General features: G+C 46.4%; 1 protein-coding gene across 3 annotated transcripts; it reads left to right on the top strand.

Annotated features, from left to right (window-relative positions):
• The first annotated feature begins 498 nt into the window (after positions 1-498).
• Positions 499-27,180, top strand: LOC122920798 (NAD(P)H dehydrogenase [quinone] 1-like). 3 transcript variants are annotated; one of them, XM_044270534.1, is made up of 6 exons: positions 499-519; positions 7,016-7,180; positions 7,630-7,760; positions 9,104-9,217; positions 9,494-9,595; positions 26,623-27,180. In XM_044270534.1, exons 2-6 carry the CDS (start codon positions 7,072-7,074, stop codon positions 26,932-26,934), a joined length of 768 nt encoding a protein of 255 aa, XP_044126469.1. In that variant the 5' UTR covers positions 499-519; positions 7,016-7,071; the 3' UTR covers positions 26,935-27,180. The 3 variants fall into 3 exon arrangements, with proteins under 3 accessions (XP_044126469.1, XP_044126467.1, XP_044126468.1); XM_044270532.1 differs by lacking the exon at positions 499-519 and adding an exon at positions 1,076-1,124; XM_044270533.1 differs by lacking the exon at positions 499-519 and adding an exon at positions 3,586-3,672.

Genomic DNA, 27,180 nt, shown 5'->3' on the forward strand with positions numbered 1-27,180 from the left:
GAGGGTAGTCTAATTTACCCCCTGCCAAGGGAGGGTGTGCAACAGGAGCCTGTCCCTCCTGGACGAGCCTTGCTTAGGCCAGCTAGAGCACCTTCAGCTCTGCTAGATATTAAGGCCAAAGCCTGAAGCCAGGAGGAAAAAGTTCCCTGTATTAAACCAGAGACAGACCAGACTACCAAGCTAAGTACAGCAGAAAAGGAAAAGTTTTGTATTTAATCCTGTTAGTGTAAGGTATGTCAAAAGCTAGGCACCCCATAAAAAAAAATAAACTAATATATATATACCTTTCCAGCTTCAACAATCCCAGAAGTATGGCTGTAATAATAGGAAAAACAAACTTATGGCAATTCTATTGAATCACCAGTAGATGGCAGCAGAGGGTTTAAAGCCTGACTGACATAGCATTCCTCATAGCAGGGGAGGAGGGAACTTAAAACACAGACCTTTGGTTCCTGGAGGACAGAATATCTTGTTACTATCCTGTCTCTCAGACTGAAGGTCATGTATTTGTCATTGCAGGTAAGAGAACACATATTCTGAGCAATAAACAGGGTAAAATGATTAAATTCACATCCCTGTAATCAGCTAAGGCTGCTGGTGATGCAGTGTGAGTAGATAAACACTGTGCAAATGTTAGTGAAGTAAACTGCGTGTCACATGGTGCTAATGCATAGTGAATGCAATTGCTATAGGAGCTGATGTTAATATATATTCTTCTATTATACTATTTTGTAAATAGAGCTGCACATATTAATCGATTATTATCTTTTCTAAGAATGCTATATCTGTTTATGTGAATGTCATTAGGATGTAGGGACAGAATAGACTGTTACTATCCTGTCTCTCAGACCGAAGGTCATGTATTTGTCATTGCAGTAAATGTTCAATAAAAACACTTCTGGTTTCACCCAGCCCGCTCCCTTCGCACATTGGAATTATTAACCATACTTTCAGCATATGTGCAACATTAGCACAGCAGAGCCAGAGAGCAACAGATGTAGCAGGGCCAAGATTGTTTGCCGGCCTGACTTATGCCAAAGCCTGCTGGTGACCAAGACAAAGCTGGAAGATTTTTTCCTGATGAACATTTATGCAAGTAAAGCCGTTATCTACTTCATCGCAAGGTCTGAACTCAATTTATTTCATCATCCCCTTCATCAACTATCCCTTTTTCTGCTTTGCACGACAACGCCTGGGGTTCCAGCGTGTCCAGGTAGGAGCACTGTGACATGTGCAACACAATTAAAGGGGTTATCCCATCATAATGATCACTGTTAAATCTGTTAATGATTTGACAGTGATCATTTTTGTAAATATACTTTATTAACAAATTCCCACCGATTAGGATAACATTCACCCCCACTTACCTTATTGTTGTGACTCGGTCTCCCCTGGTTACGACCACCGCTCTTCTCCAAAATCCCGATGGTCGCGCTTGCCCAGAAGACTCATTTTTTTCTCCCTGCCGGTCCGCTCGCTGTCCTGAACGCGCACGCTGCCGCGCATGCGCGACGGTGACTTCTTCCCAGCCAGAATAGTACAGAGCTGGAAATGCGCACGCCGGCTCTGTACTATACTGGACAGAAATAAGTCACCATTGCGCATGCGCGGCGCCGTGCGCGTTCAGTCCAGCGCTCCGCCCGGCCGGGAGAAGACTTCAATAATGATGAAGCCCGCCCCCAGCCAGAATCCAGGAAGTGAACGCGCGGTGGCAGCAGGTAAGTATGAAAACGCAAAGTGGGATAACCCCTTTAAGGGACATTTAGGCCACCCTACACCACTCTGGCATTCCTACACCTGGGTGCCATCCAACACCATATCATTAAAAGGGGCCCTGTGCCCTTGTTGCTTCACTGCAACTGGCGTCACGACAAACCAATTTAAACTTTTTTCCTCTTAAAGGAATCCCATGGCTGTTAACCCCCGTGCGTCGCATATCTGTCGAGTATGTAGCGGTTTATGCACAAATATATCTTAAGGAGTAGACAAGACTCTTTCCATTAGCAGAGGTATAAAAAATGATGTAAGGCGACTTTCACATTTGCGGCAGAAGCTGCCGGGACAGCCTGCCGGATCCGTGCTAACGGTAGCCCACTGTGCCGCCGGAAGTCCGCTCCAGCCTAATTCACTATAATGGGGGCCAGCCAGAGGTCCGGCCGCAGCACAGAAAACTTGCAGAAAGGCGGCTGGACAAGAACTACAGCATGCTGCGTTTTTTTGTCCGGCTGCCTCTCGGCTTGTCTGCCGTGCTGTGGCTGGACCACCGGGCCACCCCATTATAGTGAATGGGGCCGGAGCGGACTTCCGGCGGCATGGTGGGCTAGTGTTAACATGGATCTGGCAGGCTGTTTCCCCGCCGGAACAGCCTGCCCGACCCTGCTACCGCAAGTGTGAAGGTAGCCTTACTCTGTTGGGCTTAGTTTATGCGTCATATATGTGTCTGCACGAGAATGGATTGAATTTGTATTACTAGAATCTGTGGTTGTTCAAGGGGTTTTCCAAGTGTTTAAAGCTCAGCATAGGTTATCAGTATGTGATCGTGGGGGTCCGACACCAGTGGGCGCCACTGCCTCCTCACAGCTTACTGAGCAGTGATACCCATTGGATAGCAACTGTGCTTGGTATTCACTTGAATAGGACTGAGTTGCACTTAGGCCACGTGACCAATGAACGTGACATCACAGGTCTAGGAAGAGACCGTGGCACTCACAAGGCGTATTTGTAGAGATGCCCGGAGTCAGACCCCCATCAGATAATGACCTATCCTGAGGATCGGTCATCAGTATGCATCACTCGGACCACCTCTTTAAGGGCTCATGCACACGGCCGTTGCCTCTTTTGCGATCCACAAAACATGTATACCAGCCGCCATGTCTACCATCCTATCCTTCTCTGTAATGCAGACAAGAACAGGACATGTTCTATATTTTTGCGAATGCCACAGAACAGACATACGGCTGGAGACAGGACACGGTGTGCTGTCCGCATCTCATATGGCCCCACTGAAGTGAACGGGTCAGCATCGGACATGCAAAAAATGCGGGTCGGATGTGGACAAACAAATACGTTTGTGTGCACAAGCCCTAAGGGTGTCTTCACACTGTGACTGATAATCGGTTCCATTCATTTGAACAAGGCTTTTTGTTGCAGAAATTCCTGCAACAAAAAATACTGCGCGTGAAGAAATTTGTAGCAAGATCACATTTTGTAAAACCGAATGGTCTTTGCTAATATATAATCCCTTTTTTTGTTTTGTTTTTGTTTTGCATTTACCACTGTGTGAACAGGCACCTAATTCTTGTTCGCCTCTGCTATTCCTCTTGCTTATGATAGTAATTATATATTTTCCTCTTCCCCATTGATTTATATACAGCAGACACATCAATATTTGCACTTGAAATAACGAGAATAACCTGTCTGGTCCTGGGCTGGGGTCTGCTCTATCACTGAGCGGAGGCAGGGAAGGGGTGTGTGCCTAATTGTAAGGTAGATTCAATCTCACTTACCTGTGTCTTGGTGACGACAAATCTGAGTGGGCCAGCTTATCTATAAAAACACAGGTTTTGTCCTCAAATGCCCTGTTTCCGCGTGGTAGTTAATAAAGCAACTTCAACTGAGCAAAGGTGAACCCGACTCCGGTTTAGAAAAAGTCAGGAGAGGACGCAATGGCTGGTGAGTCTTTTGTGGGTCTTCTAGGAACCCCAACCTTTCTTGCTTTCCTCTTTTTTTTATATATAATATACAATTACAATGTTTGCAGGTGACCAGGGTTCTTTAAGGCCCCTTTCACACGAGACAGTTTTCAGCGCATTGGCGCCCGCATGGAATCCAGACCCATTCATTTCAATATTTCAATAGGGCTGTGCACATGAGCATTGGTTTTCACGCATTACTTGTGAGTTGTGTGAAAATCGCAGCATGTTCTATATTTTGCAATTTCCACACAATGCTGGCCCTATAGAAGTGAATTGAGCAGATGGTTGCTAAAAGATGTTGTTTGTAAACATTCAGTTTTTTATCAAACGCGATCGCAAACAAAACTGAATGACTTTGCGAAATTGCACAGTTTTCACTGAATGAAAGAATATGGATTATTATTTATTGTCAGCCATGTTCTCACTCCAGCCCTCTGCTGGCAGATAGCCAAGAGAGGAAATCAAGCTCCACAGGGAGGCCCTGCTTCTAAGTGCAGGCAGATAGCAGAGGTCAGAGAACTCCACAGGAGGTCCTGGCCAAGCAAGCCACTTGCGTACAATTTTACACATCCATTCAGCCAGCTAATGGAACAGGAAAAACCTCTCTGCAGGGGGTCTAGGCCATTCTCCAGTTCAGTCTGAATTTTCAGACATATTGGAGCTGGTGGTTTATAAGGAATTATGAATCGCCCGTCCATCACAGGCATAAACCCGATACATACAGTATTTATGTCCCTGTGGCCACGATGAACAGTCCCATGGTCATAGTTTGGTGGTGGGATGCCAGGGAGGGGAGATATACATATCTCCCCACAGAAACCAAATAACGGTACCATGCTTTGACTCTCATGGTAGCTGGAACCCAGGGGAATCCATTGGTCCCAGAACCACCTTCCTGTGACATTCTGGTCTGGAGCTATGAGCCCTAATCGGTTTTGTGGCTCATTTGCTGCCAGCCCCAGAAGAGGGGGAGTGGACCCTTCCCGGAGGTCCGGAGGGGAGGGGCCGGCTACAGGTCAAAAGGCTTGTGCCAGCAAGTGGGCGTGTCTTTTCTCTGTAGGGGGGTCACATCGTGCCATGTGTTTAGAGGGACCTGCAAGCTGCTGACATCACTGCCCTCCATGTGACTACAGCTAAGGACTCATCACAACCCAAAAGGACTTATCCATTTGGTAAACTGACTTTTGCTCTGTTTAATCCTGTTTGTAGCATACCACCTGTATTTGTAACGTCAGACCACTGTATAAATTCTTTGTGTGTATAGTGTTATCTCTAGTGAGCCCTTAAAGCAATTAAATACCGCGGGTTGTTTTCTTACCCTATATATTCCCGTTAGCGGACCGGGCTTATATGAAACAAGAAACTGGTGACAGTCTTTCCGGGATGAGAACTCGCTGTTTTACTGGGGCAGTAAAAAGGCTCTCTCAGCTTGTTGCCTCTCTGTGCCCGTGTGGACAGGAAGAGTCTGTGAAAACTGTACCAAGACTGACCTTACCCGCTCCTCCAGGAGGGCGTAACGCCACGCCTTGGTAACCAGTGACCATACCGTGTCTCGTGAGCTCAACATAGTTGACATCAAGCGGGCACAAGGTTTGGTATTCCTCACAGCATCGCAACGCATCCGGACCTAATCCAGACATGCTCATCTCCAAGGGGCCTAAAGGTTCTTCTTCCTATTTTGCAATTCATATGGTCACAAGGTCAACTAAACGCAGGCCGGTTGCCCTGGAGGGCGGGTTGTTGTCCATAGGATCTGGAATCTGCAAGAGCCAAAAAGGCCCCTCTACCCTACATAAGGAGAACCAGTCCTGTAGATAATGGTGTACAAGGTTTTTGCATTTGTGCCCGGAATAATCACATGGTCGGGCCTCTTGCACACAACCATAAATATATTGCATTCCTCAAAATATGTATGATGTCATTGAGACATCCGTGTTGCAGCCGTTTTTTGAGCAGACCCGTTGACTTCAATGGATCCGTGGACCTCATTTTACCGTCAAGTATAGGACATCTTCTATCGTTTTGCAGAGCGCATACAAAATATGGGAATGAGGCCTTAGTCTTGATATATCTATAGTAAGCATAAGATAAGTGTTCTCCTGGCCCTTCTGCCACTTATTGGGTCCTCACTAGTCCTGTCTCAGGATATAGGAAGGGCCCCCTCTGCCAGTCCCTGGCCGGCCCAGTGAACCACCTGAGCCAATGATTGGCCAAAAAGGCATTTACTATGTGTTGAGAGGGGGCCCTTTAATTTTTTTTAACCCACTCTTATTTCTTCTCCAACTATTTCCCCCCCCCTTTAAAGGGAATCTGTCACCATGATGAACCCGATTAAACCAGACATACTGCCGGGTAAGGTTGATCAAATTGAGCCCTTTCTATCTGCAATCAGTACTACAGATGCAGATACATTTTTATCTTTAGTTATATGCAAATGAGATACTTGGAGCACCGAGGGGCTGGCCTAACCCCTTAGAGCAAGAAAGAAAAATGGTTGGCACTCCACTTTAGTGGTTAGGTCCCAGTGCTCAATGATAGGGGAGTCATCAAACAATAATGTTATAAAATATCACGGCACTCGGGTAGAGTTTAAATAGTTTTTAGGGATTTTATTCCATCCAATAGACACGGACAACATTTCAGTCCAACCCAGAAATTGTTCACGGCCGATTAGGTCTCTTGCAGCATGGAGGGTGGGTGGCATCCTCAGCCCCTTAGAGCGCTGCCTCTCCCAACGAGACCATAGTAGGAAGCGCTGAACGCTTAGACCATAAAGGTCTGATGCAGATTAGACATCTATTGATGCAATGACGCGACCATTGGGTGGTTGAAGAACTTTATTGGTAAAACTTCAGTTAGACAACGCATTTCGGAGCTCTCTCTTCAAGTCTGGTTCGCGATGAAGATGCACGTTCCGTCCAGCCGCAGTCCTTTGGGAAGGACTACTTACGTGAGATGGCCAGGCTCTGTTGCCTTGCCCTGAAATCTTCTGCAGGTGCAGCAAAGATCTGACAGCATTCATCCCCACTATGAGATCTCAACTGCACATGCGCCAATAGTACCGGCACTCGGGGTCAGGCATCGGAACAGTGAGGATGCCTGGCCCTATCAATATCACTGGCAGAGGTGGAGGTGAATCGGTGCTCAGAATTGATCAGCATCGGTCATACCAATTGCAGAGAGGAAGTGGTCATTTTAGTCACCATGATCCACCCTACCAGACAGTACGCCAGGTTTAATAGGGTTGATCCTGATGACAGATATTCCTTAAAAGTCCCAGTTGTGGCTAAATGACTAATTGAGTATTATGATATTAATAGGAAAAACAGCGCTGATTGTATTTGCTCACCAAGAGAGGACATCTTTTAACTATGCCATGATGGAAGCAGCTCAGGCAGCTCTTAAGAAGAAGGGCTGGACGGTTCTCGTGTCTGATCTTTACGAGATGAAGTTTAATGCTATCCTGTCACGTGATGATGTCACAGGTAAGAATAATGGCAGCACTTCAATGGCCTGTCCAGCATAAGAATTTTTTTAACTTTTTTTCAGAAACACTGCCACTCTTATACATAGGCCTTGTCTGGTATTGCAGCTCATTGAAGTCAGTAGGGCTGGGCTGCAATATTAGACATAGCCCATGGGCTGGACGGGCAACCTGTAAAAATGTGGTCTCCAACCTGTGGTTCTCCAGTTTCAGTATACATTTTTTTTTTTACTGCATAGAAAAGCAGGTTGACTACTCTGCATAGAAAAGAGGCGTCCCACAATATATACTGCGTCCTCTACTTTTTTATTTTTTTGCATGGGCATCTATGGGTGACCAATGCCACTTAACGCCTGTGCAGTGCTGTACTTCGAGGCCTTGGACCAATTTTGGACACAAGGTTCTACTATGATATGAACAGAGCCTTAGACCAATTCCGCTTTCATGCAGGTAGTCCCCAGGATCCGAGTCATTTCAAATATGGCGCAGAGGCTGAGGCAGCGTGGAAGGAAGGGCGTCTCTCCAAAGACATTGTGGAAGAGCAGAAGAAAGTGGAGAAGGCCGACCTTGTAATCTTTCAGGTATGTGTGCTAGATGTCAGCACTATGTGTGGATGTACCTGGTACTAGTGTAGCTCTGCACCATTCAAGTAGTGGGGGTCTCAGGGGTTGGACACCACCAATCGTAATGGTAAGGCCATCAATGTATACTTCTGGAAACCCCTATTGGTAGGTTATACACATAACCTTTATTATTTTTTAAATTAGAGCATTGTTTGCTTCGTGACTCCTGGCGGTTTATTCTTATGTACAATCCTCTATAGATCTTATGGGGAACTGGGAGAAACTCCTCAACTATACTACATTGCCGATCATCTGACCAATATTTTTCTGGCCAGGACCACCCTTTTCTCGTCCGGTTCCTTTGGGTCAGCAGCTGGCCACCTGCAGCTACCCATACTGAGGGACTAGCTAAATGCCCTTCTGCCGTGGCTGCCTTTACCATCTAGCTCATGCATATCCCACCACAGGGCCGCCTGATCTCCACCGAGATGACCTTGTTGATGGAAACATCTTGATTCCGCCAACAAAAGTATGGCTCTGCTGGTCCTATCTGCTGCTTTTCCACCACACCTAATGCACAGGTCAAGTCGCCTCTCCAGAATCGACTTAAACTTTTTTTTTTGAATGTCCAAATCAGACAGGTACTCCTCTCGGCCTTGTACAGCCAGAATATTTAGGGTGTCATTTATCAAAGACCCATTTTTTTTACGCTGGTCTTTGATACTCCCTGTACTCACCTGACTGGAGAAGTTTTTCACGAATAATATCCAGACCTTCACCACCTTTAAATATTGTCGCCCAGGTGTTTAAAAAGTCACAAAATGGGGTCACAAAAAGTCTATCTCTTCATGACTCACGACCTCCCCCTGCCATCACACATTCTCCGTGGCATTTTTTGTGTCCCTTTCCATATCCCAAATGGTGTTATGTAATGCAGGAGAAGACTGCCATGATCCTTGACCACCTTACCAACCATGCAGTGGTATGTTTCCTGCAGAGAGACAGTATTCACGCCAGACCCTTGGTGGACCCCACTTACCGTAAATGGGATCGGCCAGGCGCAGGCGGTGTCCGGCATCTACTGAATATGCCATTTCTGGCATTCTGTTTCTTTTCCAGGACAGAATACTAGGATTCTGAGTGTAAGAGCGGACGTGGGCTAAGCTTGGTATAATCATTACTCTGCCACTGTAACAGTGGCCTTACCCCAGGGCCAGATTTAGACAATATGTGGCCCTTGGCAAAATTTGAAATGGGGCCCTAAATTAAATATTGTAACACATTTACATTTAGTCAATTCAAATGGTGGTATGCCGGAGTATTGCTGAGGTCTTAAAACTGACATTTGTTATTTGTTCCAGTTTCCCTTGTACTGGTTCGGGTTGCCCGCCATAATGAAAGGATGGGTGGAACGAATCTTCTGTATGGAGTTTGCGTTCAGCTATCAAAGAAAGTACTCTGAAGCATCGTTCAAGGTATGCCGCCGTCATTGACTTGTAGGATTGAGCCGTCATACATGAACTCACATGAAAGCCGAGATACCACTGCTATATACATCGTACATCCTTTATTCTGGAATGTAAGGAAACCTATAGACGACGGATTATCGAATATTCTCCGCTACACTGCTCCTCAGAGACTCCACATTATGATATTTGATGGATTATGAGTGTTTCTGGATTATCAGATGCCAGATGAAATTAGTTTGGATGATGCAATCTCATTCTAACCTCTTATTTTTATTTTTACAGAATAAGAAAGCAATATTATCCTTCACCACCGGTGGCTCCGAGTCGATGAATACACCCAGGGGCCTTAATGGAGACATCAATGTTATTCTGTGGCCTATGCAGGTATTTTATCAATGGTGTTCATGCTGATCGTATTCAGTGGCCCCAAGGTTGGCACATTCTGTACATGGCATCCAAGGGGGTGAAGGGCGGCTAGCAGTTCAGTCCCAGTGAAGTAAGGGAACCATAGCAAGGATCAACCCCCTCCCCCCCACAGGACAGAACGGCTTCTGCCTAAACCCCTTCCAATGACCCTTGGGCCATTTTTCCACTGCCTCATTTGCTAAAAGTTGTTCCTTTAGAGGATAGAGTCCTGACCAAATCAATTAGAAGTATAAGTGTCATGGTCTTACCTCCTTGCTGTTCCCTTTGTTTGACATGTGCTGGCGGCCATCTTGGTTTCTGGGTTTTCTTGTAGCCTCCCACCCTGCGGCTCCTCCTTCCCACTGGGAGGAGCTGGATGCCCAGCTCATATATATAGGAGGTCTGTGGCTTCAGTTCCTTGCTTGGTCCTCCTGTGTTCACATGCTTCCAAGACTGCTGCTGCTTCTGGTTCCTGATCCTGGCCTCGTCTGACTACCCCGTTGGTTCCTGATTCCGGCTTCGTCTGACTACCCCGTTGGTTCCTGATTCCGGCTTCGTCTGACTACCCCGTTGGTTCCTGTTCCTGGCTTCGTCTGACTACCCTTCTGGTTCCTGACCTCTGTCTCCGCAAGACCCTGCTTCGGTTTAGCCATCCGTTCGGACTTTGCTTACGGCTTGCTCTTCAATAAAACCTTCTTATTTTCCACTTATCTCTTGTTGTACGTCTGGTTCATGGTTCCATGACATTAGGACCAAGCCATGAATTCTGACGGTACAGGGCCACCCTCGCTACCTACGCTGGTTGCCAGACTTGATCAGCAGGATCACCTGTTGGGTCGGTTCGCTGTGGCGTTGCAAACCCTGCTTGAACGCACGGCTCATTTAGCTTCCATTGCCGATGGGTCGGTTGTCGCTCCTGGGCCCGCTCCTACTGCCGCTCCGGTTGTTGCGCCAGAGTCTACCCTGACACCTGTTGCTGCGCCTGTGGTGTTTCAGGGTATGACCGGTTCTGCCCCCCTTCCACAGCGCTTTGGGGGAGAGCCAACTCAGTGCCGAGGTTTCCTTAACCAGGTGGGCATTTACTTCGAGTTGCTGCCACATGCCTTTCCTACTGAGAGATCAAGGGTGGGCTTCTTGATCTCGCTGCTCTCGGACAAGGCCTTGGCCTGGGCCAGCCCTTTATGGGAGAACAACAATCCGGTGGTTGCCGAGTTTTCCGGTTTTGTTGCTTCTCTTCGGAAGGTATTCGATGTGCCGGCTCGTGCTGCCTCTGCTGCGAAGCTCCTTATGTCCATCAGACAGGGTTCACGATCCGTAGCTGAATACGCCATTGAGTTTCGTACCCTGGCAGCAGAGGTGGGCTGGAATAATGAGGCTCTGGTCGCTGCTTTCTCTCATGGTCTCTCGGATGCCTTGAAGGATGAGGTTGCAGCTAAGGACCTACCAGTGGAGCTCGAGTCTCTTATTTCTTTCCTGATTTTGATTGACACCAGACTCAGGGAGAGACCTTCCTTTAAGGAGAGCCTGCGGAGGTCTCCTAACAGATTGGCGCCTACGTTTGCTGTCCCACCCGTGCCTCCCTCTCCTCCCACGCCTCCTGGGGATGACTTGTCTGGGGGTGAACCCATGCAGCGGGGGTTTGCTCGCCTGTCTGAGGGGGAGAGGGTACTCCGGAGACGCGAGGGCCGATGCATGTACTGTGGTCTCGGTGGGCATTTTCGGTTGGCATGTCCGAACCGTCCGGGAGAACGCTCGCACCTGAGGTCCTGTCGGGGGCAGATCTTGGGTGGAGTCTCCTCGTCCCCGGTTTCCCGTGTTGACAAACCACTGATCACGGTTGTCCTCTCCTGGGTCGGGGGCTCGGTGACGACCCAGGCGTTGGTGGACTCTGGTGCTGGTGGTTTGTTCATTGATAGAGTGTTCGTTGCCGCCAATTCCATTCCTCTGCAGCCTCGAGGTTCCCCACTGGCTCTTGAGGCGATAGACGGCAGACCCCTTCTGCCGCCACACGTGACTCATGAGACCCTTCCAGTGGGGATAGCCATTGGTGCCGTTCACAGAGAGTCGGTCTGTCTCCAGGTTATTTCGTCTCCACACTACTCGGTGGTCTTGGGGTACCCCTGGCTCCAGAAGCATAATCCGACTTTCGATTGGAGATCGGTCGAGATCCTCTCGTGGTCACCGCAGTGTGGGGCTAGTTGCATCCATGGGCCTGTCAAGTTGCTGTGTACTTCCTCGGACTCTCTGTTGCCTCCTGAATACGAAGAGTACCGGGATGTATTCGATAAGGTGCGCGCGGTTGCCCTACCTCCGCACCGCCCATACGATTGTGCCATAGAGTTACAATCCGGTGCCGTTCCTCCTCGTGGCAAAGTCTATCCACTGTCGGTAGCGGAGAATGAGGCCATGGAGGAGTACGTGAGGGAGGCGCTTTCACGCGGACACATTCGCAAATCCTCGTCCCCGGCAGGGGCTGGATTTTTCTTTGTGAAAAAGAAGGGCGGCGAGTTGAGGCCTTGCATCGATTACAGGGGTCTCAATCGCATCACGATCAAGAACGCTTACCCGATACCCTTGATTTCCGAGCTGTTCGATCGCCTCAAAGGGGCCACGGTCTTTACCAAACTCGACCTGAGGGCGGCATATAACCTGGTAAGGATCAAGGCGGGCGATGAGTGGAAGACCGCGTTTAACACCAGGACCGGTCATTATGAATCCTTGGTTATGCCCTTTGGGTTGTGCAATGCGCCCGCAGTCTTCCAGGAATTCATCAACGATGTTTTCCGTGACCTGTTGCAGCAGTGTGTGGTGGTCTATTTGGATGACATCTTGGTATATTCTGCATCCATGGAGGCCCACATTCTGGATGTCAGACGAGTGTTGCAACGCTTACGAGAGAACAAGCTGTTCGGTAAGCTTGAGAAATGCGAATTTCACCGATCCCAGGTAACCTTCTTAGGTTACATCATTTCCGCTGAGGGGTTCTCCATGGATCCTGAGAAGGTTTCGGCTGTCTTACAGTGGCCCCAGCCCAGTGGGCTTCGTGCCCTGCAGCGCTTTTTGGGCTTCGCCAATTATTATCGGAAGTTCATCAGGGACTTTTCCATGCTAGCCAAGCCTCTCACGGATCTGACCAGGAAGGGCAGTAATCCTCAGGTCTGGCCGCTCGAGGCCATCCGAGCTTTTGAGGCTCTAAAGTCCGCCTTTGTGTCGGCTCCGATTCTGTCGCATCCCAACCCTGGGTTGCCTTTTGTCCTCGAGGTGGACGCGTCTGAGACGGGAGTAGGCGCCCTCCTGTCTCAGCGTAGAACACCAGAGGGTCCTCTGCTTCCTTGTGGGTTTTACTCCCGGAAACTGTCTTCCGCGGAGTGCAACTATCAGATTGGTGACAGGGAGTTATTGGCCATCGTGCAGGCCCTTAAAGAATGGAGGCACTTGCTCGAGGGCTCGGTGGTTCCGGTTCTCATCCTGACGGACCACAAGAATCTGACCTACCTCTCTGAGGCCAAGAGATTGACACCACGTCAGGCCAGATGGGCTCTGTTCTTGTCACGTTTTAATTACGTGGTCTCCTACCTACCCGGCTCCAAGAACATCAGAGCGGATGCCTTATCACGGCAGTACTCCGAGCTGTCCGGGGAGGAGTCGATTCCGACTACGGTCATACCCCCGAATCAGATCCTGGCCGCTATTCGCACCAGCCTGACTTCTCCTCTGGGTGAGCAGATTTTGGCGGCTCAATCTGGTGCTCCCTCTGGGAGACCCAACGGCAGATGTTTTGTGCCTGAGGAGTTGCGCACTCGGTTGTTGCGAACCTACCATAACTCCAAGGCCGCGGGGCACCCTGGAAAGAATCAGCTGTCCTGGGCGGTTTCACGTCTGTTCTGGTGGCCTTCTCTACGTTCCGACATCGCCGCATATGTAGCGGCATGCTCCGTTTGTGCCCAGAGTAAGTCCCCTCGGCACCTTCCGTTGGGCCTTTTGCAACCCATAGCCACCGGGGAGCGTCCATGGTCACACCTGGGGATGGATTTCATTGTGGACCTCCCTGCATCCCGAGGCCATACGGTCATTCTCATGATTGTGGATCGGTTTTCCAAAATGTGCCACTGTGTTCCTCTCAAGAAGTTACCCTCTGCACAAGAGTTGGCCTCGATTTTTGCCAGGGAGGTCTTCCGGTTGCACGGTTTGCCCAAGGAGATTGTGTCGGATCGGGGGAGTCAGTTTGTGTCCAGGTTCTGGCGCGCCTTTTGCTCCCAGTTGGGGATTCATCTCTCTTTCTCCTCGGCCTACCACCCTCAGTCCAATGGGGCCGCAGAACGATCCAATCAGGCCTTGGAGCAATTCCTTCGTTGCTATGTCTCCGATCACCAAGACAATTGGGTTGACCTCCTGCCTTGGGCTGAGTTTGCCAGGAACACGGCGGTGAACTCTTCCTCTGGGACGTCTCCCTTCATGGCCAATTATGGGTTCCAACCTGCCGTGTTACCGGAGGTATTCTCTCCCCAGGATATTCCGGCTGTGGAGGATCACCTTTCCGTCCTACGTGCTTCTTGGGTACAGATCCAGAGGTCCCTTGAGGTCTCTGCGCAGCGCCAGAAACTCCAGGCTGATCGCAGACGAGCGCCCGCTCCTTCCTACCAGGTCGGAGACCGCGTATGGTTGTCCACCCGCAACCTCAACCTTCGAGTGCCCACTCCCAAGCTGGCGCCTCGCTTTGTTGGTCCCTTCCGAGTGCTTCGCAGGGTAAACCCGGTAGCCTATGCCCTTGCGCTTCCTCCTGGCATGCGGATCTCCAACGTGTTTCATGTCTCCCTGTTGAAGCCACTGGTGTGTAATCGTTTCACTTCCTCGATTCCTCGGCCTCGTCCGGTCCAAGTGGGCAATCGTGAGGAGTATGAGGTGAGCAATATCCTGGACTCACGCCTGGTCCGCGGCCGGGTGCAGTTTTTGGTCCATTGGCGTGGTTATGGTCCAGAGGAGCGTTCCTGGGTTCCCTCCGCAGATGTCCATGCTCCTGCTTTGCTCCGAGCCTTCCACGCACGCTTCCCTCAGAAACCGTTCCTTACTCCGCGGAGGAGGGGCCCTTGAGGGGGAGGTACTGTCATGGTCTTACCTCCTTGCTGTTCCCTTTGTTTGACATGTGCTGGCGGCCATCTTGGTTTCTGGGTTTTCTTGTAGCCTCCCACCCTGCGGCTCCTCCTTCCCACTGGGAGGAGCTGGATGCCCAGCTCATATATATAGGAGGTCTGTGGCTTCAGTTCCTTGCTTGGTCCTCCTGTGTTCACATGCTTCCAAGACTGCTGCTGCTTCTGGTTCCTGATCCTGGCCTCGTCTGACTACCCCGTTGGTTCCTGATTCCGGCTTCGTCTGACTACCCCGTTGGTTCCTGATTCCGGCTTCGTCTGACTACCCCGTTGGTTCCTGTTCCTGGCTTCGTCTGACTACCCTTCTGGTTCCTGACCTCTGTCTCCGCAAGACCCTGCTTCGGTTTAGCCATCCGTTCGGACTTTGCTTACGGCTTGCTCTTCAATAAAACCTTCTTATTTTCCACTTATCTCTTGTTGTACGTCTGGTTCATGGTTCCATGACAATAAGTATGTGTACACCATACTGCTTTCATAATGAGACCAGACAAACTAGGTGGTTTCATGAAAGCATCTTCTTATCCCCCCTGAGCCATGGTAGAAGAGCGAGTTTTATTCACATTACATTGACTAAAATAGCAGACATGACATCAGAAAAGGGGGTGTTCCTTAAGAAGAGACTATCGGCTCCTTAACCTGATAGGAGTGGTTTCAGCATCTTCAACTGAGTTCATAGGTAGATTTGAAAACTGTATTCCACAAGTTCAGGAAATTATTTTCCCCAAGGCTTCACGTGTATGTGAAATGTCTTTGTTCTGTATGGGTTGGGAAGGGGGAGGGCGGTGGTCGGGGCTGTGAGACCTTATCAACTAGACACCAGTGGCTCTATGTGTATGACCGGGGCGAGGCTGCTTACGGACCGGTACTGCTATGGTTTAAAACCATAAATGGGTACCCTTAGAATAATTGCCTGGAATGTAAGGGGGCTCTACGCTCTACAAACGTATCAACCGGCAGTTCTGTGCCTCTCAGAATCTCATCTCACTTCTGAGAGAACACATCTTATTACCAAGGCTTGGGTGGCACAGAAGTTTCATGGGGGCAAATGACACCACTCCCCCTCAACCATATGTGATTAGATAAATAAAAACAATGACAACATTTTCTTAGTGGAATAGAAATGGCCGAAGTGCTTTATTAAGGGTAACCAAAATTAAAACCAATAAATTATTTAATAAATTAATTAATAATTAAAACCATAAACCATAACAATAAATACCAATTTCAAACCATCCATATAGACCAAGATCCACTCAGCATCAGCTGAGCGATACAGCCCCTCTAATAAAGCACAGCGACAGATAGCACAAGATTAAAGTAGGGGGGGGAGAAAGGGCGGGCGCTGTCCAGATCCGTGACGACTGCCCTGAGGTAGCGGCGAACCTGAAAATATAAAGGGGACAAGTTTCCCGCCTTGCGGCCAGGAACAAATCAAATAGCTGGAAATCTCCCCCAGCAACAGGGCAGCAACCAATCAGCAGCTCCGCTCCAGTTGCCATCCAGAATCTCAAACTTAAACAGAACCAGCTCCAACCGGATTCAGCATCTTGAGGTAAATTCACCTGAAAAATAAGGCGGGAAGGGAAAGAAAAAGGGGGAGAGGGGGGGGGGTAGAGAACACAAACTGCCTAATAAACTTGCCATAAAATATGGGGTCATTGCCCTCATGTGTCCCCCAAGCTAATCGCTCTGGTGGGCCCTTACATTCCTCCTACTCCACGCAATCGAGAGAGGTGAGCGTGTTGGTGCATAGAAATCTCCCCTTTATATCGAGGGAGGTACATGTGGATGATGAGGGTCGCTTTATATGTATTAACGGTTCTGTGTTTCATTACCAAATGATACTAGTGGCTGTTTATATACCTCACCCATATTCTTGCGAAGTTCTCAAAAACGTATTATCCTTCCCTTCCAAATCTCCAGATCTACCAGTTCTAATAATTGGCGATTTTAACATGTTCTTGGACGAATCCCTAGATAAATTCCAATCCGATAGTGGGGCCTCCGGCCCTTCTCTATCCTCATCAGCCAAGACGCTCGCTGAAGTAGACTTGTATGACTTGTGGAGGTCCAGAAATCCCGGTGTGAAGCAATACTCCTGCTACTCGTCGTCATCACATAGTTCTCTTTCTAGGATAGATCTCGCTGTGGGACCTAAGGGAGTGTTAGATAAGGTCTAGGATGTTAGGTACTTACCCCGTAGTATTTCTGACCACTCCCCGATATTGGTAGTACTGGATTTAGGGAGAGAGTTATTGGGTCCGAGACAACCATGGCGACTAAACCCTTTTTGGATCCAGTTAGTTGATACTGGTACTGTGATATCTGCTGCTTTGACAGAATTCTTTTTTACCAATAATGAAGGTTCAGCGAGTCACTCCATTATCTGGGACACAATGAAAGCTTATATTAGAGGGACATACATTAAACGAATTAGTTCCCATAAAACTAAAATCAGGGCAGTTACAGCAGGACTACTGGATAGAGTTCGGACTACGGAAGCTAAATATATTTCTGACCCCTCTGTAGAAAATTCCTCGCACTGGACGGAGGCGCAAGATCTACTGAAGGAACATTTGATTAGTAGGGCTGGGGACAAACAATTTTTTAAAACTCAACATTATTTTATGGAAGGGGAATGTACGGGTCACCTATTAGCTACTATTGTTAAAACCCAATCGGGCCCCTCTTGTGTATTGGGAATCACTAATAAGATGAGCGTTCAGGTATCGGGAGATGATAACATAATGAACATATTCCATGAGCACTATGCAGAAGTCTATACGTCCAGACTAGGGAATGACAGAGAGCAATACCTGCATAATATCCAGATGCCCAACCTGTCTGATGATCAGAGGTTATTACTTGATGGGGACGTTCAATTAGAAGAGATGGTGCTGGCGGTGCAGTCACTTCCTAACGGAAAAGCACCTGCGGGAGATGGTTTATCTGGGGAATTCTACCAAAAACATCAAGAAGTTTTGCTCCTGCATCTCCTACAGGTGTTTAATGAATCTTATAGGACAGGTGCTTTACCTAGCTCTATGAGAGAAGCATTGGTGGTGGTGATCCCTAAACCAGATAAGGATCCCAATATGGTAGATTCATATAGACCCATCTCACTCTTAACAGTAGATATAAAAGTGTTGGCCAAGGTACTTGCTAATAGGCTCCTGAATGTTATCTCCCACATTGTACATGAAGATCAATGTGGGTTTTTGCCAGGAAAATCCACGTCATTAAACCTTAGGCGTCTGTTCCTCAATATTCAGATGAGGGGAACAGAACGGGATGTGGGATGCCCTGTAGTGGTCTCCTTAGACGCTGCAACGGCCTTTGATAGTGTTGAATGGGAATACTTATGGGCGGTTATGGCAAAACTAGGATTCGGCCCTGGATACATTAATTGGGTAGAATTGCTTTATAGCCAACAGAGGGCTAGGCTGCGAATAAATGGTAAGCTATCCCTAATGATGACACTAGAGAGAGGCACCATGCAGGGATGCCCTTTGTCACCCCTCCTGTTTGCCATTGAGCCCCTGGCTTGTATTTTGCGTTCTACAAGGTTTGGAGAAGGGGGCGGTGGAGGAAAGAGTCTCGCTGTATGCGGATGATATGCTATTATATGTGGGTGATCTGACATCATCAATTGATCCCATTATATCGTTAATCTCAGACTTTGGAAAACTTTGGTTTACTAATCAACTGGAATAAGTCAGTTATTCTTCCGCTGTCCCCTCTTCCGGAATCTCTTTGCTTAGATCATGTTAACCTGAAAGTGGTCTCCTCCTTTAAATATCTTGGAGTCACTATTTCAGTTCAGCCCCGATCTTATGTAGCAAACAACCTAATACCACTAACGGATAGATTTAAACAGAAAGCGGTCACCTGGCATAAGCTCCCATTGTCGATGATAGGTAGAGGTAATCTTCTTAAGATGATATGGATGCCACAATTGCTCTACATATTGCATAACTCACCAGTATGGATTCCCATGCATTATTTTTATAAGATACAGAGAATATTTCGATCCTTAATATGGAAAAACAAAAATAGTAGAATCCGATATGAAACATTACAACGTGGTAAAGAAGGGGGGGGGACTGGCGTTGCCTAACCCCTTTATACAGTCATGTGAAAAAATTAGGACACCCTTTGAAAGCATGTGGTTTTTTGTAACATTTTTAATAAAAGGTTATTTCATCTCCGTTTCAACAATACAGAGAGATTAAAGTAATCCAACTAAACAAAGAAAACTGAAGAAAAGTCTTTTCAAGATCTTCTGTAAATGTCATTCTACAAAAATGCCTATTCTAACTGAGGAAAAAGATAGGACACCCTCACATGTATTCCCTCTTAAATTGGCTCAGATCTCACACAGGTATATCACACCAGGTGCACATAATTAGTAGATCGTTACTCTGCATGTTGAATGAGGCTTGCCCTATTTAAACCTCAGACATTTAGTTTGGTGTGCTCCTGACTGTTGAAGTGAGAGTGAGCACCATGGTGAGAGCAAAAGAGCTGTCAGAGGACTTCAGAAAAAAGATTGTAGCAGCCTATGAGTCTGGGAAGGGATTTAAAAAGATCTCAAAAGATTTTGAAATCAGCCATTCCACTGTCCGGAAGATAGTCTACAAGTGGAGGGCTTTCAAAACAACTGCCAACATGCCCAGGACTGGTCGCCCCAGCAAGTTCACCCCAAGAGCAGACCGCAAGATGCTAAAAGAGGTCTCCAAAAACCCTAAAGTGTCATCTCGAGAACTACAGCAGGCTCTGGCTACTGTTGATGTAGAAGTACATGCCTCTACAATCAGAAAGAGACTGTACAAGTTTAACTTGCATGGGAGGTGTGCAAGGAGGAAACCTTTGCTTTCCAAGAGAAACATCGAGGCCAGACTGACATTTGCCAGAGATAAAGTTGACAAAGACCAGGACTTCTGGAATAATGTTCTTTGGACAGATGAGTCCAAAATTGAATTATTTGGACACAACAGCAGAGGACATGTTTGGCGTAAACCAAACACAGCATTCCAAGAAAAGAACCTCATACCAACTGTGAAGCATGGAGGTGGAAGTGTCATGGTTTGGGGCTGCTTTGCTGCAGCAGGACCTGGTCAGCTCACCATCATAGAATCCACGATGAATTCTACTGTGTATCAGAAGGTGCTTGAAGAACATGTGAGACCATCAGTTAGAAAATTAAAGCTGAAGCGGAACTGGACCATGCAACATGACAATGACCCAAAACATACTAGTAAATCAACCAAAGATTGGCTGAAAAAGAAGAAATGGAGAGTCCTGGAATGGCCAAGTCAAAGTCCAGATTTGAATCCCATTGAGATGCTGTGGGGTGACTTGAAAAGGGCTGTACGTGCAAGAAACCCCTCAAACATCTCACAGCTGAAAAAGTTCTGCATTGAGGAGTGGGGTAAAATTTCCTCAGACCGATGTCGAAGACTGGTAGATGGCTACAAGAACCGTCTCACTGCAGTTATTTCAGCCAAAGGTGGTAACACTCGCTATTAGGGGCAAGGGTGTCCTATCTTTTTCCTCAGTTAGAATAGGCATTTTTGTAGAATGACATTTACAGAAGATCTTGAAAAGACTTTTCTTCAGTTTTCTTTGTTTAGTTGGATTACTTTAATCTCTCTGTATTGTTGAAACGGAGATGAAATAACCTTTTATTAAAAATGTTACAAAAAACCACATGCTTTCAAAGGGTGTCCTAATTTTTTCACATGACTGTATATTTCCTAGCAGCTCAGTTGCAACACTTTCTGGCCTAACCTGTCTGGCATAACCCTTAATTTAATAGAATTGTCCAAACTGCAGGGATTTTCTGACTGGGAGTGCCAAGGGTGATGGAATTTAGGTCAATTATATTCACAAGGTATCCTTAAACAATTTGCACAACTTTGCGTCTACCCATTTCTATAAATACCTTCAGTTAAGGCACGCTATCAGTTCGCAGGATAAAGTGCGCCCCCTACAATTAGTATTTTATCACATTATTGAAAAATTGATAGAAACAGGTCCTGTCAAAGGAGCTATTTCGGATACTTATAATACTTTGCAATATGAACAGTTGAAAAACTATCCGCTCAAAGTTAAGTTGAAGTGGGAGAGGGATGTGGGCCCCATCTCAGACAGCCAATGGGAAGAAGTCCTTAAACAGATTCCTACTCTAACCCCTAGTGAGGCGGCTAGAATATCTCAACTCTATATGATACACAGGGTATATAGAACTCCAATCTTCTTATGGAAGGTGGGATATAGATCTGACTCCAAGTGCCCGAAATGTGGGGAAGAAGGGGCCGGATTGCTCCATATGCTGTGGAATTGCAGTGCGCTACAGGGCTATTGGACAGATATAATCAATTTATTAAACAAAATTTATAGGGCTAATTATAAACTGGATCCTAGGTTTTGCTTGCTTGGTATGTTAGATTCGGATAATTTGCAACCAAATATTACAAATGGAATTAACAGAATATTATATCAGGCACACAAAACCCTAGCTGCTAAATAGATACAGCCGCTTCCCCCAAGCATATCGGAATTTATTGCAAGAATGAATACCGTCATAGGGTTGGAAAGGGGGTATGCATGAAGCGTAATTGCATGTCGAAATATGATAATATTTGGGGCCCCTGGATTGACAGATCTGGAGTTTGTAGCACATTGTTAACTTTGCAAAGTAGTCTGAGGATCTTCTCGAGCTAAATCGGGTGGGGGGAGAAGTGGGGTTGTTTGTATTCATCAAGGTGATGTCATGGTCTGGAACTAAAACAAATAGGTCTTACACATGTCTATGCTTATTTACTCGCGATAAGGTCTCACAGAGGGTGGGGGGAGTTGGTTGGTTGGTTGGGTTCTTTATGTTAAGGATCCTGTGTATTGGCTATCCTGTATTGTAAAAAGAGTATTTTTGCACTGTATTGAACATACTATATGAGACAAGATTTTTTTTTAAATGATACTGTTTATTTTTTCAAAATAATAACAATAATAATAAAAAATGTATCTGATTTTAAAAAAAACTTGATAGGATTGGACACTTCCAATTGGCATCATGGAGCAATCACTGCGGGATCTAATCCAATGCTGGAGCCCTGTCTGTAAGATCTATAGATAACACACGTTAGTATCTTCACAGTCTGCAGATGCATTACCAATATTACCAGCCCCCCCCCCCCCAACCCCCATATGGGGGGGGGGGGGGGGGATTGAATTCCTGAACACAGGAGGGGGATGTGAATACACGATGGGAGGGGTTCTTTTTGAGAGCACATTCCAGAGAGAAAACAGGAAAAGTTCTTGTGGAACTACAAGTCACATAATTACTTTAGGAAGTTACAGCAGATGTGATGGGGGAAGGGATGACACATGGCACTTTCTTTGTTCTCTGTATGATTCAAAATCCTCCATCTTGTAATCTGCTCATTTCATTTCTCCAACTTACTTCCATTTCTCTCAGTCACTTCCATAGACAATTCCCACCATCACTTCGCTTGCACCGGCCTATTATTATCCTTTAATCAACATTCCTTTTCCTTCAATACACTTTCCACAACCTTTTATTTACTCTCCTACTGTATTTGCACCCTCTAGGGCAGGGGTGCACAACCTTTTTTGGTCTGAGGGCCGCATTGTCACATCGCTCTATTTCAAGGGGCCGCAATGTACACAGGCCGATGTAAAGTGACTCAGGAGGAATCATTGCTATCACAGTCATTCCTCCGTCATTTAGTTACATTGACTATCAGTAGCACATCCCTGATCACACAGAGAGATGTGCGGCACGATTATACCGACAGTTATCATGAGTGAGTGTCCCTATGAAGACGTGTTTCCAGTAATTGACCTGAATATCTCACTGCTGGCCCTGGAAAAATACTAACAGTGGCCCCATTTTGTAGTCGGGTACAAATTGATTGAAGTCCCAGCAATACCATATTGTGGCACATTATACCGCCCCACAGTTCATAACATAATACTGCCCCCATAAGCACAAAATACATCCCCAAAAACTCTCACTGGCTGGCCGTGAGGAGGGCCCAGACGGCCCCCTGGGAAATTTCCCTGTGAGGTCTATGGCTAATCCTCCCTGGCTCAAAGGGATTTCCTTGCAGCATGGCCGCTGAAACAGAAGAGTTATACTTACCTGCTACCGGCGCTAATTACACCTGTCAGTGCATGGCCATGGTCACATGTACCTCTGCAGCCAATCACTGGCTTCAGCGGTGATGTGGCCACAAGCAGCGAGTCACTACTGCAGCCAGTCATTGACTGGAGCGGTGTTTGTGACCGTGGTCATGCACGGACAGGTATAAAAGTGCAGGAACCGGAAAATGGAGGCAGCGGGGGCAGGGTGGCATGGAGCAGAGAGGCAGCGGGGGCAGGGTGGCATAGAGCAGGTAAGCATGCATCTTCTGGTTCAGGGGCCACACCTCAGGAACTTGTTTATAAATCAGTGATTTCCCTCACTGCAGTGGCCGTGCTCCCTGGTTATTACCGCCTCCTGACAGTTAGAGGCTCCCTGCAATAACCAGTAAGCACTTTCTCTTACTAGTGGGGAAAGCGGTTATTGGTTAACACTTTGATAACCAGGTCTGAAAAGACACTTTTTTTTATGTTTTTGTGCACCTGGTGGTTCGAATTGTAACTTTTTTATGTATTGGGACTACCAAAATAATTGTTGCAACAATATTTCACTTGACAGGTAGAGCCTCATAATTTTTTTGTTTTATTTAGGGAAAACTGCACAAAACATTTTTAAAAGTTTTTTTTTTTCTTTCAAACTATAGCTCCTTATTCTATAAATATGCAAACTGACACCAAAATTTATTATTTTAATTGGCTCTTGTGTATTTTGTGTCAGTCGTTTTGTTATATTTATATGTATAGTTAGTTTCACATGAATGGGGCGATAATGGCAACGGTTTTGGTTGGTGTGGGTGTTTTTTCTTTTATTTCTTTTATTATTCTTTTATCTTTTTTAACTTAATTTTTAATATATTTCTGCTACAAATAATATCCCCCAAGGGGTCATAAAAAGACCTTTGGGGGACACTGACACTTTTTGTGAATTTTTTACTCTTTCCTTTTTATTTATTACTTTTATTTGTATTATATTGTAATAATATTTTATTGTATTATTATTTTTTTTATAATTGGTTTATTACTTAATATTTAAATATATTTTTGCCATATAAAATCTCCCCCAAGAGGTCATAAAAAGACTGTTGGGGAACAATGAACACTCTACTATTTTGCACTTTTTCTTTTTTTTTCTTTTATTTGTATTTTATTATTTTTTTATTTTCTTCATAATTGTTTTCAATATATTGCCACATAATGACAAGAGATCATAAAAAGACTGCTAGGGGCAGTGAACACTCTTTTACTTTGAAATGTTTCCTTTTATTTTTTGCTTTTATTTGTATTTTTTTTTATAATCTATTTTTTTGCCACATCATATTTTATTTTATTTTTTATTTTATTTGCAATTTATTATATTTTTTAAAATAATTTTTTAACTTATTTAATATCTTTTTTCCACATAATTTGTCCCCAAGAGTTCACTGAAAGACCTTTGGGGACACAGACTTTTTTTTTGCACTATTTCCACTGTAACTGGGGCATCCAAAGGAGCCCCAGTTACAGGGTAAACCAGCCTGCGGTGGGGGCATTGTACACAGGCACTCCTAACGCTGCAGCTCTGTGCTCCTCCGCCCCCAAGCCGGATCCACCCTACATAGCGCTCACCTGTGTGAGGAGAAGGCAGAAGCGCTGATAACTGCTTCTGCCTTCTTCTCGGCTCCCCCGCTGTCACTGACAGCTGACGACCCGTCCTGCTCCTGCTACAGTGCAGGGGCAAGAGCTGTAATGATCCATCGCGCGGCGCTGCGGGCAGAAACACAGCTGATTTTACAATCAGCTGTGTTTCTGTCCAGGAGGATGGGGGCCGCAAATCTTGGCCCTGGGGGCCGCATGCGGCCCGTGGGCCGCAGGTTGTGCACCTCTGCTCTAGGGGGAACACAATATTGCATATTTCCGGATAATACCGGAAATCGCTGCTACTTAGTATGACAAAATGCTTTTCCTAACTGCATTAGCTGAGCCGCTGCTGCATCTCTTCACTATATCCTGTAACATTAGAATTACCCATCATCGTAGGGCACCCAATATCTGGTTGCTATAAAACTCACTAACTTAATAATAGCTAATCAGTATTGATCCCACAATTTCTCTTGTGCAGGGAACCAACTTAATACCCTCCACTTGCTTATTATATATGCAGATTCGTGTTAATCCTACACACTCATGAGGACCCCTGGTCACTACTCATGAGTCTTCAAATTCTCGTCAGAAATTCCGCTCTCCCCCTTTGTTTAGCAGGACATTTTTCATGTCAATAGGCGCGGTATATTTAGCATCCGCAATCTACGGGGTGAGGGGTGCAGAAGTAAGGGTACTTTCACACTAGCGTTTTTCTTTTCCGGCCTAGAGTTCCGTCCTAGGGGCTCTATACCGGAAAATAACTGATCAGACATATCCCCATGCATTCTGAATGGAGAGTAATCCGTTCAGGATGCATCAGGATGTTTTCAGTTTAGTCGTTTTGACTGATCAGGCAAAAGATAAAACCGTAGCATGCTATGGTTTTATTTCCGGTGAAAAAAAATGAAAGACTTGCCTGAATGCCGGATCCGGCATTTTTGTCTATAGGAATATATTAGTGCCAGATCCGGCATTCAAAATACCGAAATTCCGGATCACACTGCCGCAAGTGTGAAAGTACCCTTAGTGGTTACACCTAGGCAATGGTACTTGAGGAAACCAAAAGCTCCTCCGCCACATATACAGGCACCAGAGCTATAAATCACATGTGGGGTTCTTCGTGGGTAATCCGGACCCATTCATTTCTATGGGGCTGTGCACACGAGTGGTGATTTTCACGCATCACTTGTGCGTTGCGTGAAAATCGCAGCATGTTCTATATTGTGCGTTTTTCACGCAACGCAGGCCCCATAGAAGTGAATGGGGCTGCGCGAAGATCACAAGCATCCGCAAGCAAGTGCGGATGAAGTGCAATTTTCACGCACGGTTGCTAGGAGACGATCGGGATGGGGACCCGATCATTATTATTTTCCCTTATAACATGGTTATAAGGGAAAATAATAGCATTCGTAATAAAGAATGCATAGTACAATAGCGCTGGAGGGGTTAAAAAATAAAATAAAAATTTAACTCACCTTAATCCACTTGTTCGCGCAGCCGGCTTCTCTTCTGTCTTGTTCTGTGAGGAATAGGACCTTTGATGACGTCACTACGCTCATCACATGGTCCGTCACATGATCCACCACCGTGGTAAAAGATGATGGGGCCTAAAGGCTGTATAACACTGGCCGATGATAATTGCTAATGAGCGCTCATACGAATGCTCGTTAGCGATCATCTTGCAGTGTAATACTACCGCCGATTTCCCAATAAGCACGAGAAAATGCTTATTCATTGGGCAATTCAGATTTTTAAAGCCTGTATTACACAAGCCGATTGAGCAAGCGATTGCGGGAGGGAAGTGTTCCCTCACGGCAATCGCTTGCTAGCTAGCGGAGGAGACCACTGCTATTACGTGCAGAGATCTCCCCAGCATGGGGAGGAGCGATGCTTGTATTTCCCGTTATATAAAAATTCTGAAGCATGTTCTCTTGGAGCTCCACATTGTGCATCCCTCTTCTTCCTGGAAATATATGAATTCATTGATGACTGGGTGTTACAGTTCTCCTCCTCAGTAGAGTTTGTCTCCATTAAGCAGAATCTACGGTAATTGAGTTTTTTATGCATTTACAGAATGGCATTCTGAATTACTGCGGATTCCAAGTCCTGGAGCCTCAGATCTTATACGGTGTGGCACACTTACCTCAGGAAGCTCGGGTTGGGATACTGAAGAGCTGGGAGAAGCGAATGGAGACCATCTGGGACGAAAAGCCCATCAGATACATTCCCTTTCAGGAGTTTGAGGGTGTGTCTGGTGGATTTCTGCTGAAGAAGCAGGTGGAGGAGGCCAGATCTGATGATAGGTATGGCCCAACGGTGGGGCAACACCTGGGCAAACCTCTACCACCCGATAGCCAGGTGAAGGCGGAAATCTCCAGCTCATAAGAGACGGCTTGGCAAAGTGTTTTACGTGAGATGCTGTGTCCTTTCAGTCTACGCGTCACTGGCTGCACTAGGATCTTGCCACTACGATGCGGTAATACAGAGATGTGTCGTCACAGGATCATTTTACACAACGAGGTACCAGGCGGACATTTTCGACATCAAGTTCCTCTGCTCATTCCCTCATTTATTGTAATAGCCTGTAAAGCATTTTACTCTTATATGACATTAAAATTTGTGTAAGTTTCA

This window comes from Bufo gargarizans, chromosome 10 (genome assembly GCF_014858855.1).
Source record: "Bufo gargarizans isolate SCDJY-AF-19 chromosome 10, ASM1485885v1, whole genome shotgun sequence".
Taxonomy (NCBI): domain Eukaryota; kingdom Metazoa; phylum Chordata; class Amphibia; order Anura; family Bufonidae; genus Bufo; species Bufo gargarizans.

Coding starts and splice junctions, on each gene's coding strand:
- LOC122920798 (XM_044270532.1), top strand. CDS start 1,091: ATGCAAGTAAAGCCGTTATCTACTTCATCGCAAG. Junction 1,125..7,015: donor GTTATCTACTTCATCGCAAG/GTCTGAACTCAA, acceptor TGATATTAATAG/GAAAAACAGCGCTGATTGTA. Junction 9,596..26,622: donor TTATTCTGTGGCCTATGCAG/GTATTTTATCAA, acceptor ATGCATTTACAG/AATGGCATTCTGAATTACTG.